The following is a 13,826-nucleotide window of genomic DNA, read 5'->3' on the forward strand; positions in this document are numbered from 1 at the left end:
TAGCCCTGAAGATGTGTAACTAACAGAAACTTCACAAAGTCAGGGGGACATTACGGGAGAAGCTCTCAGCCCCAAACAGGTAACTCTCTCTTCTGTCCTCCTTCCCCCCTGGGCTGTGTTGTGTGCCTACATTTTTACAGAAGTCATGTTTTTCACCTGACGGATCACAAACGTTTTTCCTAATTAATGTAATAATATATTTAGCCTGCGTAACATGTTTTCCTGAACTTTTATTAACGGACTTCACCCCCATCAGTTTCTACTTTATGACAAAATGAAAAATGTAACAACTAATCTTCATGCCTGGAGATTTTTTTGTTTGTTTGCATTACTCCCCTAGGGTGATTCCAGAAGTGTGATCACCACATCTAAAGGCAGAAGTAGTTCCGTAGCTCTTTTGCCAAAACCCTTTGCCAAAGAGATGGGCTGATTTGCAAGCTGCTAGTCAGGACTAGGCGTCCAGCCTCCGTGAGGTTTGCTAGCATCCACGGCCTCATTACTATTTTGTTATTTTAATAGGTGAAAAATAATAGCAGAATCCTGCGACCCACCCACCCCTCCCGCAAATTCTAGAGCTGATGAGCGAGTTCAGTAAGGTGGCAGGCCACAAGAGGATGCACGAGAGTGACCCACATCTGATTCAGTCAGGCACGTAAACGAACGAGGAACGTGCAGAAACCCAAAGTGAAAAACCCAGTACCATTAACAGTGGCTCCAAAGAAAATGAAACACGAAACACACACACTTAACAAAACACGTCCGGGATCTGTGTTCTGAAAATGATAACGTGAAATCCACGGAGGGGCATGCTGTGTTCATGCACTGGAAGATGGCAGTTCTATCTAAATTGCTCTACAGGTTTAAGGCCATTCCTATCAAGATCCTAGCAAGGTATTCTGTAGATATAGGCAAGCTGATTCTAAAATGGACATGGGGCTTGTGGTATACAGCTCAGTGGTAGAGCGCGTGCTTAGCACGCACAAGGTCTTGGGTTCAATCCTCAGTACCTCCATTAAAAAATTTTTTTAAATAAAAATAATAAAAATAAATAAAAAGGAAGCCTTTAAAAATAATGAAATAAAAAAATGGACCCGGAAAGGCCCAGGGCCCAGGGGAGCTACAGTCTTGAGCAAGGATGAAGTAGGAGGCACCACATGCTGAGGCTCATTACAGAGCGACAGTAACTAAGCCAGCATGATAACGGCAGAGGGACTGAAACAGATCAATGGGACAGAACGGAGGACCTGGAAATAGACCCACACAATGACGCTTGATTCAGTTTTGACAAAGACACAAAAGCAACAAATGGTCTGGAACAATCACACATACAGAGACAAAAAAATGACCTTGACTTCGGCCTCACCCTATATAGAAATGACCTATTAATATCTGCCTGGCCTGCCCGTATTCTCCTCACTCAGGACTTGCCCTGCGGCCAGGAATCTGGGTGTGGGAAGCCCCCCGAGTCCCGGGTCGAGCCTAGCCCGCTACCCAGGTTAGTGAGGCCATGAGGAGGGCCCCAACCCCTCTTGTCCGGCTCCACCTGCCCTGAGACCACAGACAGGAATGGACTCTGGAGCCGCCTGCTGCCGGGCCTTTCTGACCACACTTTCCCCAAGAACCAATGATCAGAAGAAATCACTGTGGCCAGGCCCCCTCAGCCCAAACTTTAGAATGTACTGCACCCTGGAGTTGCCTCTGGAAAGGCCACTGGGCACCACCTCTGAGAAGACACAGCTTCTAGGGGCTCCTGGTAGCCACCCAGGGAAGGGCTAGGTGGCTGCCAAATCCAGCCTTAGAGACCTGGTGCCCCTGCAACACAGAGGTGTCCTCACGAAGGACGGCCCCTCCCTGTTTCTCTTAGAAGTTAATGAACGTCGAGGTGGTAGTGGGGCAGAGAGCCACGACAGTCACAGTCTTTTCTAGGACCCTTAGTTGTCTCACAGGGTCTCTGAATAAACCTTCCCACCTGAGCCTGGCTGCGGACCTCAGGAAGGAGGCTCCCTGGAAATGCCCAGCCCCCCCACCTGCTCTCTCTGTTATTAGGGGTCGCCTGCTTTTCCACCACTTCAGACCACATTCCCCCCGCCAGCCCTGTCCTGTGGCTCCCAGCCCACGTTGGGGACCTGACTTCTCCCACTTTTCCTCTGATACCCTCCAGGACACAACTTCCAGCCTGGCCCTCCGGCCTCCCCCTCTAAAACCATCAGGCAGAGAGATCCCAGCCCCTGGTCCTGCCTAACCCGGCCCAGCCTCCTCCGAGGTAGGGGCCCAGCAGACATGAGCCTGCTAGGATTTTGCTCTGGAAGGGGTCTACCCCAGATGAGTCGTACCCAAGACAAGTGAGAGAGAAAGGGCGCTGGGGGAGAGGCGGCACAGCCCCCAGGGACAGCATGGGGTCTCCTAGCTCTGACTCACTGGGTGCAGGTAAGCACTTACGTGTGCTTAACCGGAGAGGCTGCAGCAAACTCCACCCCTTATAAAGAGTAAGAAATGATGGGAAGACATAGCAGGAGGAAAAGAGACAGGCTTGCAAACTAGAAACTTAGGATTTCAAATACTGGAAAGGGAAAGATTACCTTGTGTGCTGAAGCCGGTGGTGGCCTCCGGGTCCCCAGAGCTGGGCTCGGTCACCTGCTGGTCTGCACTCGTGAGCTGCAGCAGGAGAGAGGAGGCAGCGCTAGGTCACCGTGGTCTGGAGGGAACATCACAGCAGCCTCTGGAAATCAAGGCTAGAGCTTGTCCTGTGGTAAGAAGTGCTGAGACTGCAGTCTTCTCCCTCAGGTCTGCAGGGTGGGGGATGCGAGGCTGAAGACGCCACTGCCGAGGCCAAAGCCCGTTCCTCTGACGTCTGCTATCAGGCTCTCGAGAGCCTGCCCTGCCTTCCACTTACAGGCTCTTTTTGGGGCTGATAAAGGCCACACAGCATCCCTGTGTCCCTGGAGGAGGCAGGACAGCCCCTGCCCTCACTTCCAACCCCCCTTCTGAACCCTCCCTCTCTCCCTGCTTCCACTCTGGGAAGAGTGAGGCCACGGAGACCCACAGTCACGGGACTGGTGATGTTTTGGGCCAGCAGTTTGGACACCGGTGAGCATTTAAGAAACAGCCTGGTCTGAGTGAGCTCTCAACTCCCCAGAGCTGGCCCGTGCGCCGCCTTCCCTCTGCCTTTTGCACGTGGGATGGAAAGGCTGCTCCCCAGGCCCCCTCCCTGGCTGAGCTTGCCCAGGGCCCCTCGCACACTGTCTGACTCCGTGCCGGTCTTGGGGAGCGGGCGGCCCTGACGCCCGCATTGTGTTGGACAGTCATGACACTTCTGCAGCTGTCTTCTGGAACGATCGTCCTGCCTGGAGAGGACTGGGGACTGTGAGGGGAAAGAGCAGCCTCCCCTCTGGGCAGGGACGGGGCCCCCCTGCCGCCCAGGCCAGCGTCTGACCGTGAGGAGCACTGCACACACGTACCCCTGCGCTAGCTCAGAAAATGACTGCTGAATCCTCGCACTTTTTCAGAATTGCTTGCAAATAATGAGCTCGAGGGAGGCGGGCAAGGTGAGGCCCGATTCCAGTATTTCTGCCTCCCTCATCTCTGGGCCCAGAGCGGTGTTGCAGCCTGAACATTCCCTGTGATTCCACTTGCAGGTAATACTGGCCGGCACTCAGCACCCCTCTCTGCCAGGAGGGCATCAGGGATCGGGTCGGGGAGAATTCACACTCCACATCCTCCCTTGTAGTCACGACACAACAATAATCTGTGTTGGAAATCTCTGCCAAGTATCTCCCGCCAAGTCACAAAACAGGAACAATGCCCCTAAGGTTCATTTCCTTTCATAACTCTCTTTCTGTGTCTAACCTGCTATTCGATTCTTTTCTCTCTTTTTTTTTTTTTTTTGGTAGAGGTGGGTGGCAACTTCAGGATCCGCTGTCTAAAAAAAAAAAAGCTTCTGGTAATAAAAAAATATAAATAAAACAAGAGAAATCACATACACAGTGGGACCAGGTCAGGAGGAAATTGGATTCGTGTCAGATTTTGCAGAAGTGGCCCTGGCTTCCCTCTGGCTCCCGGTCAAATTTGGTTTCGAGAGAAGACAGCTCCTGGGAGCAGGGCATCTATCACCTCTCGCAAGCCAGGTGTCAAGGTCTAATTTGAACTTGGACTTCCCTGACGTTCAAAGCCACCTTGCCCCGTAACGCTGTGGGGAAGGGCTGCTCGGTTCCGACAGCATTTCCGATTAAACACAAGGGCCGTGGAAGCAATCTGTTTGCAACATAGGATGTGCACTGAAATCTGAGTTTAGCAGGAAAGCCTCAGAGCACAGCTCCTGCAGGAGAGGGGAAGAGGTTGCTGTGTAAGGCAACGTGGACGCTCCAATGCCTGTTTTTATTTATTCCCAGATGCACATTTTTGACGAGTTATCGTAATGGAAAAGTCACTTGGCATTTATGCAAATAAGCCAAATTCCTCTCACCTCCCTTTCTTTTAGGGACTCTGGGGCTAAGATGCCAGGCGTGGAAGTTCTGCCCGATTTCTGTTAATGAGTTTCCCACTCCTGGGTGAGGTTTACAAAGAGCTGATCTTGGGGGGCAGTTATCATCCATCACGGAAAAGGTGCATTAAAGTTTTAGGTGCAGTCCTCGAAGACACCTCACTTACAGATTTTAAAATGTAAAGGTTATTTCATTTGAAAATATAAATAATAACTTGAGGGACTTGGGGCTGGACACACCTCTGTCACGTCCACTGTCTTTCTCACAATGTCTAGTCCCACCTGCCGTATTGTCACCGGAAGTCCTGGAGTGCTGCAGGGTCATGTCAACCCCAAACACCCAGCTGTTCGAAGGCAGCTCTACAGTGTGACTTCCAAGGTCACGAAATGTGCACCCAAGTGACCTCCGTGAACATCCTTCCTGCCCCTCAAGTCCCCCAGCCCGGCTCTGCGCCTCCATCCCCCGCTGTCCCTCCCAGGCTGTCCCTCCTCCCTGGTGAGCCTCCCCCACTCCTTCCTCTGAGGCCCCAGAGGAGCTCCTCTGTCCCTGTCCCGGGGCCACAGGAAGGGGCTCCCCTCCATCTCCTGGTTCCACAGCCCATGGACCAGGGCACAGTCTTGGCACCCACACAGGACATCAACTGGGCAGATTCCCAGTAACTTTCCTGCTATAGAAGGAAACGTGCTCCTTTGAATCCTGCCCCAAAGCCATAAACCTCAAACCACAGGAAAGAGGACGCATTGCAAGCCAAGCCAGAATGGCAGAACTTGAATGCTGCCGCACCACGGGGGTCAGAACGAAAGTGCTCAGTGGAAGTGGGGCTTTTCTTCCCAAATTATAATCTCTCCGGATGAGCAGCTCCTGCCCAGACAGACCCACACAGTGCAGGCTTGCTTCCTATGGGCCATCTTCCTCGCTGTATCCAAACAAGTGCGGACAGGCCAACTGTCCTCACAAGGGACAAATTAGCTTCCTCGTCCGCCCAGGAACAAAAGGTCCTGCTATAAGGGGAGGGCTGCCCAGGGGAGGGGGCAGCTGGCAGGCGCAGCCGTCCCTCCGTGGGCGCCAACGGGTTTCCTAGACTCTCAGACACTAGCGACTGGGAAGCGCTGCTAAGCCTGGGGTCAGAGACTCAGCCGGGGAGGTGCAGGCTGCTCTGGGAGGGGAGGGCTGCAGCGGCCCCTCATCGCAGATGCTGCCGGTTGTCCAGAGGGAAATGGGCCATGCAGACGGCCCGCTCTCCTGGGGACAACATGCGTGTGGCCACTTGTAAGCTACTGTGAGACAGTCCTTTGCTCTTAGAAGGTCTCTCCCCAAAATTCTGTGAACATTTCCATCTAGAGCATTCCTGATGCTTTTGGAAAATGGTGTCATATTGGTCTTAGAACCATTATTATCATCCTCTGATAGAGTCTATTCTTAGAAAAAAAGAGTAAAATAGTGATAAATACTCAGCATCCTTCTGGGTGCAGGTGTGGGCAGTCATCAAACATCACCCCCAAACCAGTGGCTGCTTCCCAGCACTCGGGGACCTTGAAGGCCTGGTAGGGGTGGGAGCATTGCTGGGGTCTCACTGCCTCGGAGGAGGCACGTCCAGCCCTGCGGCTCTCCACAGGGTGGGGTATTCAGACTCGTCCATCACGCCAGACTCCATCTTCCCAAAGGGACATGGAGGGGCGGACTAATGGGCTAAGGGGGAGGCAGCAGGACTCCCTCCTGCTCCCAGGTGGCCAAGGAGAGTCACACAGCCAGGGGTTTCCAGGCCCCTGGCCGGGGACCCTGCTGGTTACAGGGCAGAGCTGCCTGTCCGCGCCTGGGTCAGCCTTCCGCGCCCTGGTACCTCCCGTTGGTAACACCCCACAGACCGTTCCCGCACCCCCTCTAGCTCCCTCCGACCTTGCCTCTTTGCCAAGCAACTTGCAAGAGTGATTTACTCGGGTTCCCAAGGTGTGTCCCTGGAGCAGCGGCAGCAGACGCTGGGACTCTGGCAGCAATGCCGTCCTAGCAGCCCACCCCGACCCCTGACCAGGAGCCCCCGGGGTGCACCCGGCACCTGCATTTGACTGACAAGCCCTGCAGGGAGTCAGGACGCCCCACAGTCCACACTCCTGCTCCACCTCCGCAGGTCCCACCCCTCCTCCACTCAAGAGCGTCTGGTCCTGCCCCTCCGCCCCATGGCAGCCGTGGCACACAGGTCCACTGGCCCCTCGATGCTCAGCCAGGTGGTGGAGCTCAGCCCTTCATAGCCTCCGGGCAGCACTTGGCCCATGCCTTCCTTCCTGACCACTGGTCTGAGTCCAGGCTTTGTGGGGCCTGCTCCCCACCCCGAACCCTGTCTGCTCTGTGCCTGTCCTGTGGGCCGTCCTCCCCTGACACCCGCAGGGCTGTCACACCACAGGCTCTCCCTCTCCTCGGGCCCCCGCTCCTCCTGAGTGGCTTTTGCTGACTCAGAACCTGCCATGTGCCCAATCCTATCCTGTTCCAACCAATGTGCTTGGCACTACTATAGTCCCATTTTACAGATGAGGAAACTGAGGCCAAGTTTCCTCAACCTTTGCAAAATGCATGCCTGTGACGGGTCAGGCTCCCTGAGGCAGCGGGGCGCCTGGCACACTCAGCTCAGAGACGGCCTGAGACCCATGGAGGGTAACAGCCGCCAGGCCTCCTACAGGACCAGGGATCCAGACAAGCATTCTCACCTCTCTGGTTGATAACAACCTTGGTGAGTAGCTGAAACAGGCAACAGCCCCCTGCAGACCCAGATTATGACCGGAGCTCCACCCTTGGGGGCCCATGCCACCTCTTTCTGCACTATGTTCCTGGACACACCAGCCTGGACACATCTGAGGGGAGCCGAGGAAAATCAGCAGGGATATTGGGGTTGGAATCCTGGGCCTGGGTTACAATCTCTGCAGGTCCTGCCCTCTGCGTCTGCTGCCTCCTCTCCTGCATGGGGCCGAGAGGACTAGCATCACACAGGCTGGCTGAAAGGCCTGGGGAGACCCAGACATGGGCCACGGGACAGGGAACAGATTGCCGGCTGGTCCGGCTGGGCCTCACCTGGCTGGCGGGGGACGGGCCCACCACGGCCTCGTAGGGCGGCGGGAGCTCGGCGGGGTAGAGCAGGCCAGGGCTGTTGATGGCGACGCCGTACAGGGTGCCGAACGGAGAGGGAGCAAAGTCCAGGTGGAGGCCCCTGGAAAGGCAAAACCACGGGACTGTCACTCCCTGGGGAAGATGCCCAGCCGTCCACATTTCTCTCAAAGCCATCCAAATGACTCCCCGCATCCGACATTTGTGTTTGTGAAAAAAAGCCTAATTGGCTAGGCAGTTTTAACTTTTGTTGTTTTTTTTTTTCCAGGAAAGACAGACACTTTCAAGGAATTCTACGGCCCCTTCCATTACAATGAAAATCGTCCCACAGCCGATTAAGCATTTATTAGGTTTGACATGTTCTAGTAAATGACCATAACTTGACAGAAGTTTTGCATTTTGTGAGAGTGAAACAGGACTGCTTGCGTCTGGCTGGGTCTCATTTGCGCTGCACAGGCCAGCGGAGTAGGGGGCTCTCAGCTGCCTCTCCTCTTCCTTTATCCTCTCTCTCTGATCAGTGATCACACAGGCCACTTTCCGCCTGTCCCTCTACTCTGCTCCACCGACAGGAGCAGGGCCCTGCCACCCCGCCTCCCCACGACTGCCTCCCATCGTGGGCCCGAGCACCAGGCATGGAGGGTTCCCCGGAAAGACCCACCTGTGGGCCTCGGCGGTGGGTGTGCAGGTGTACTCCGGAGGATAATAGGGGGGAGGGGGCAGCGGGGGCACGAACTCGTCAAAATCCAGGGTCTGGTGGAGCACAGTGCCGTGCGGGGTCACGCAGGCCGGACTGGCAGAAGGTGCCCTTTGGGGAAGGAACTGGAAAACAGAGAGGTTCCGGGTGACCGAGGATGTCCCGTCTGGCCTGTGTCTAATTCAGCTCATTACGGACAAGCTTTAATGATCCGTTTGGAACTTCTGTAATTTCAACTGTCCAGCCGTGATGGCCAAACACATGTTTTAAAACGATGGCTCTGTGGGGAATGCCTGGATTCCAAGGCCTCATCGAGATCTGTTCCCTACACTGTGACGCAGAATGCCTCTTTTCCAAGGCAAAGCACAGTCTGGGAATTCTGATTCTAATTGTAATTCTATCCCTGCCACTAAACCTGTTTCTTCCAAGGATGCTACTCAAAGCTGGTGGACAGAGGGGTGTCTGCTGTCCAGGGTTCAAGATGGCACTTCCTGAAGCGGGTTCATGAAGATCACCAGACTCTTAGGATATCCCTCCTGCCCACTCCCAAATCCCTGCAGTGAAACAGATTTGGGCAAGGCCACGCTGGTACTGCCTTCTTGGGGCCGTGCAGTGTGGTCAAGGCCCTGGGAAGGCCTGTACCAAAAGATCCATTAAACTGTCTAGCCCCTTAGTGAGACATTTCTCAAATATTCCTTTACAGGCCCCTCTGGACACACAACATCCATCAATATTTTGCAGTTCTGGGGAATTCACACACTTTGGAAAGCACTGCTTGGGAGAAAAGAATCTTTCATGAGCTCCAGAACATTCTCGGGGGAGACCTTAAATCAGAGATGCTGCTTGAACAACATGGGGTGAAATCACTTAAAATGAAGCCGTCTCTGCTCAGCTCTCCATTTCTGCCCACGGGAGGCACTGATCAAAAATGGCTCTTCCTTCCACTGGCCGCTGCTCCCGAGAGACCACTTGTGGCTTGGAGACGCCTGAGGCCCAGCTCTAGTTCCAACCAATACCTCCCTGCAAGTGCCTCCAACTGTGAACAGGCCCTGGGACCTCCCCCTGCATGGGGGCGGTGAGGGGTCAGGGACTCAAGGTCCCAGAGTCCACTGTATATGGCCAAGCCAGGACGGTTCCCAAAGGGAATGATGAACTCTCCAAGCTCTGTGGGAAGCTTGGGCATCTACAAAGGGTTAACCAAGAAGAGGACACGTGAAGGGGTCTGAAAGATTAGGAAGAGTTCAATGAGCGGGCCTTACAGAAGGTGCTCCAGGCTCCAGAAGAACAGGCGAGCTAGTGAAAGACGTGTTTAAGGACAGCAAATGTAGGCAAGACTCTAGAACTTAATTCCTAATTCTGGGGCACTAGGGAGCCAGTGAGGGTGCTGGAGTAGGGTGGCAGTGCCATTAAAGTTGTGTGGTAGGAAGTGCCTTCTGGTAGCAGCGGATGGGGTGGCCTGGAGTTGAGAGGGGCCAGGGGGTGAGTGCGTAGAGCATTTTTGCACAACTATGAGTGAGGCTGCGATTCTGAATATGGTCCAAGGCTGTGAAATCAGCACGCTCTAGATGAATGGAGAGAGAATGGTGACCACGTCCAGACACATAACACACCAGATGACATGCGGCTCCTGTTTCCTTCACACAGAACACATCCTTGTCTCTCCAGCTGGTGTGCCCTGTGGCTTGGGTGTTTAACTGTCAGAGAGAGCAGTGACCCAGTGGCCACGGGCAGGCGGATGTGTGTCCACCGTCCTTCATTCTGGGAGGCGCTCGCCCTGATGCTATGGCACAAAGCCAAGCAGCCGGGACGAGGCCAACCGCCCCAGAGGTCTGACGGGGATACAGTCTGCCTTAGGCTCTGCCAGAAATCAGAAAAATCAGTGACATACTCAAGGAGGAAGAGCAAAAGCCAGAACGCTCTTCTATTGAAGGTACAGTTCCACCAGGAGTGAGAAAAAGGCTTTCACGAGAGGTGAGGCGGTCCTGGGACCCTTTTAGCAGGTTTATATGAGTGAAGGCGGCCACGCAAGGGAGGCCTTTGAAAGGTTAATCGACAGGCTCCGCTTCTGCCCTCGACTCCAGGTGGCCTTTCCAGGGGTGTGTGGCCTTCTCCCCTGGTCCCCTGCTTCCGCAGCCGGAGGCCTGCCAGTCACACTGGCATCTCCCCGACACCCATCAGTATCTGTCTGGTGAGGCAGGGTCTGTCTGGGAGCCCAAGGTCACAGGCTCTGGACTCTGCTCTGAGGTGGGGGGAGGGCTGTGGATGTCCGCACACCACGTTTCCCAGACTCCCTTGCAGCTGGCTTCCTGCTGGGTTCTGTCCCCCAGCTCTAGGGGTGGTAGCGGCTTCCATGGTTGTCCCTGCGTCACCAGGGCCCGCTCTGGCCCTCCTGCCTTCCACTGCTGTAACCAGCTCCCCTGCTAACTGTGTTGACATCCCAAAGGCACGTCCCTCCCCCACTGGGCCCTGGCCATCGGGTCCATCTGTCATCCACGCCGATATCCCTGGGCCTGGTCTGGTGTCGCGGGTCCAGCAGGTGCCCTGGAAACATTCACTCTACACATGAATGGACACCTCCTTGCTGCCGCCTCCACGCAGCCCACTGTATCTCCTCCTTGTGGGAGCATCTAACTCGTCTCTCTGCCTTGGTCTTCTTCCTCTTGTTCTGCTTGTTTTTTTTAACCAACCTCACGAAGTCACTTCCTTTGAAAACTCTTTTCCAAGACCTCTGCTCCCTGAATCCCACCTGTTTCCCAGCCTCCTTACCCACGAACCCACCGGGGCCAAAAACCACTCCTCCCATCCTTGGAATCGACCCCAAATGTCAAGCGTGGTCTGTTCTCTCTTCTGGATCCCATCTCCTCTCACCCGGCAGCCTCCCAAGCACCCTTCAGGGCAGGCAGAGATGCTTACTGCCTGCCCGCAAGCACGCACCTGCACCCTCCCAGGCTACACATGCACGGGGATCTCCAGGCGCAGATCTGAGCTTGCATCTGGGTGCGCAGGGGAGAAAAGGGCCCTGAAGCCTCACTTCTTTCCCAGGTGGTGCTGCTTGCCCTGGGCCACTTGTAAAAGCCCCAGCAGGTCCGTGTGGTGACACAGGTACACAGGTGCCTGGTGGGCAAGTGAGGGTGGGACCTGCTGAGGTGGGGCTCAAACACCTGGCGTGGGCATCGCTGTTGCCCAGCCCGCATCATCTACAAGAGAGGGGTCTGCACTTCAGACCCTGCTGGAGAGAGGCCCGTTCTTGTGGGTCTGCGCTGGAGAGAGGGAGTCCCACCTCAGGACGTGCCGTCCGTGGCAGAAAGAGCAGGATTATTGCCGCAGTAAAAGTTTTCTCAGGGGATCTCCTCTCCTCGAGCTGGGGCTCTCCCTCTGCCCCCAGACCCTGGGGTGATGCCCGCCCCAGACACCTGCTGCTCTCTGGTCCTGCCACCCCCACCCCCGGTGATTTCCACGCCTTCCCGCAGGGTGCATTCTCACACAGGCTAAGACCAGTTTTAGTCATTCCTGTAACCCACAAAGAAATATGAATGCAGACAGCAGGACTTGCTTGTTCTGTGAAAACCAAGATGGATGCTTCAGAAAGACTCAGTGAAAAAGAACAGCTAAGCAGAAACTGCTGCCAAGTTAGGTCCCGGCGAGGCGGCCGTACGAGAGTGGAGAAGATCTTAAAGCATCCTGGGGAAACGTGCTCTCGCTCCAGTCTAAAGGGACTAAATCTGGAAATCAGAGATGGGGGATGTCTGTGAAGCTGATGCACGAAATACAACGTGATACACCAAACAGACCCGAAATCAAAGAGATCACGGCCCTGGACCGAAAGAAGGAGCGGGGGTGGGGGGCGGGGTTGCTACAAATGCTTATTTGTGTATTTAAAGTCAAAATAAAATGTCTGCGGTACGTACGCACCATTTTTATGACCGTCTGCTCTAAGTGGCTTTCTAGGTCAAGCAGACACCGGGCCACTCAGGACCACACAGAGGAAAGACACACGGCCCCAGACATTATGTTTTCATCAACACACCACCACAGCTACGGCCGACTTCATTCTTATTTAGTTGGTAATTTCCATCTCAATTCTTGAAACGAAGGCAAACTTTCAGCATTTCCAGCCCTTTGGATCTGTGGGTTTGGTCAAATTGGTGGGGGTATTTACAGATCAATAGTAAAATCTGCCGAGGTGAGTGGAACCCCGCGGTACTTAACCTCTCCTTTACACGCCACGCTGGAGAGAGTCGCCGACAATGATCAAGGCCACAAGTTCATCGCTGCTGAATAACTGCCTAATTAGCTATCCTTCAGAAAGCGGCAACCTCTCGGGGAGGTCAGCCCGCTGTGACAGCTGTGTGGATATAAACGGGGAGAAAGAGGCCGCGCGGAGCATACGATTAGAGACAATGAATTTTTAACGTCTTCGTAATGATGCTCCCTGGCCTTGTGTCTTGATTAACTGATGTCTTGCCACGGGGTGGATGAGAAAGAACAAATCACACAGGCTCCTACAAGAACAACTTGTCTTCTCTTTCGCGAGATGCATGACACACTGGGGAGGATCCTGGCAGGGCAGGCCTTGAAGGGGCCATGAAGGAGAGGAGGGGAGGGTTTCTACCCTAGGCGTCGAAGACCAATACCGCCCCCATCGTTTCCCCTCCTGAGCTGAATTTAGTGGTGACACAGCAGGCTGTGGGCCGTGTTCCACTCTTTTGAAATGACCAAGCACCTTCGTTCCTTATTGTGCATGTTAATAAGTGTGTGACCCCTGCTCCTGGTCTCACTGCTCCCCCTGGGGACCAGCACTAAAAACATTTTCTCTAAGACCTTGGCCAGAGGCTCAAATGATGACCAGCCTGTGGCCTGCCCCTGAATTATGAGCTCAAGGTTAATTAACAAAGCACAGAGGAGCCATTTTTCAATCCAAGAAGAACTCATCCTCTAAACAGTCTTCCTGTACTGAAGTGAATTCTAAAGCCTGAGAAAGTGCTTTGCTCTGGACATGCAGGGCCCAGAGGCTGTCTCAGGCTGCAGGACTGTCACTAGAATTACTCAGGGGCACACACCAGGGGCCACTTAGAGGCATGCGATGTAGCTGGACTCCATCGATGGGGAGCTCCAACAACACCTAATATAAATACATCAGTGGCACCGAATGTATGGGTTCCACAGGGCAGCGTGGAGGATCTCCAAGCCCCGTGAGCTGTCAGGGCTTACCGTCCTCAGGGCTTCTGGGCGGAGGGCAGCAGTGTCCACTCTACACTGGTCTCTAACTGGCTGGAGCCGCCATTTTGGTGTGTTGGGGGGAAGGGGCCACTCACCATCTGCAGGACGTCGGAGGAGACCATCTGCATGCAGCACATGGCTGTGGCCAGCGCACACACGATGGTGGAGAGCACGTTGAGGGCGCACACGCTGAAGAGCAGGTCCTGTGGGAAAAGACGCGGAAGGACGTCAGCTTTGTCTTGGCAACGCAGATGGCAGAATCCTCAGTGTGGCTGTTTAGGTCTGGGATGAGGGTTGTCAACTGTTTCGTGGGTTTTTTTTTCATCAGCAAACCTGGC

The 13,826-nt window shown here is 54.5% G+C and overlaps 1 protein-coding gene across 2 annotated transcripts in view; it reads right to left on the reverse strand.

Moving 5' to 3' along the window:
- ENTREP2 (endosomal transmembrane epsin interactor 2) overlaps nucleotides 1-13,826 on the reverse strand; it is a 274,354-nt gene that overhangs the window by 8,432 nt on the left and 252,096 nt on the right. For both annotated transcript variants that reach the window (XR_010378236.1, XM_031440881.2), the window contains exons 5-8: nucleotides 13,584-13,691; nucleotides 8,233-8,393; nucleotides 7,542-7,677; nucleotides 2,580-2,655 (exon numbers count right to left, since the gene is read on the reverse strand). Coding sequence is in view for 1 of the 2 variants with exons in the window: in XM_031440881.2 (XP_031296741.2) it covers nucleotides 2,580-2,655; nucleotides 7,542-7,677; nucleotides 8,233-8,393; nucleotides 13,584-13,691 (481 nt within the window). In the remaining variant the exon portion in view is untranslated. The remainder of the gene's footprint in view (nucleotides 1-2,579; nucleotides 2,656-7,541; nucleotides 7,678-8,232; nucleotides 8,394-13,583; nucleotides 13,692-13,826) is intronic.

The sequence above is a fragment of the Camelus dromedarius genome, chromosome 29 (genome assembly GCF_036321535.1).
Source record: "Camelus dromedarius isolate mCamDro1 chromosome 29, mCamDro1.pat, whole genome shotgun sequence".
In the NCBI taxonomy this organism is placed as follows: Eukaryota; Metazoa; Chordata; class Mammalia; order Artiodactyla; family Camelidae; genus Camelus; species Camelus dromedarius.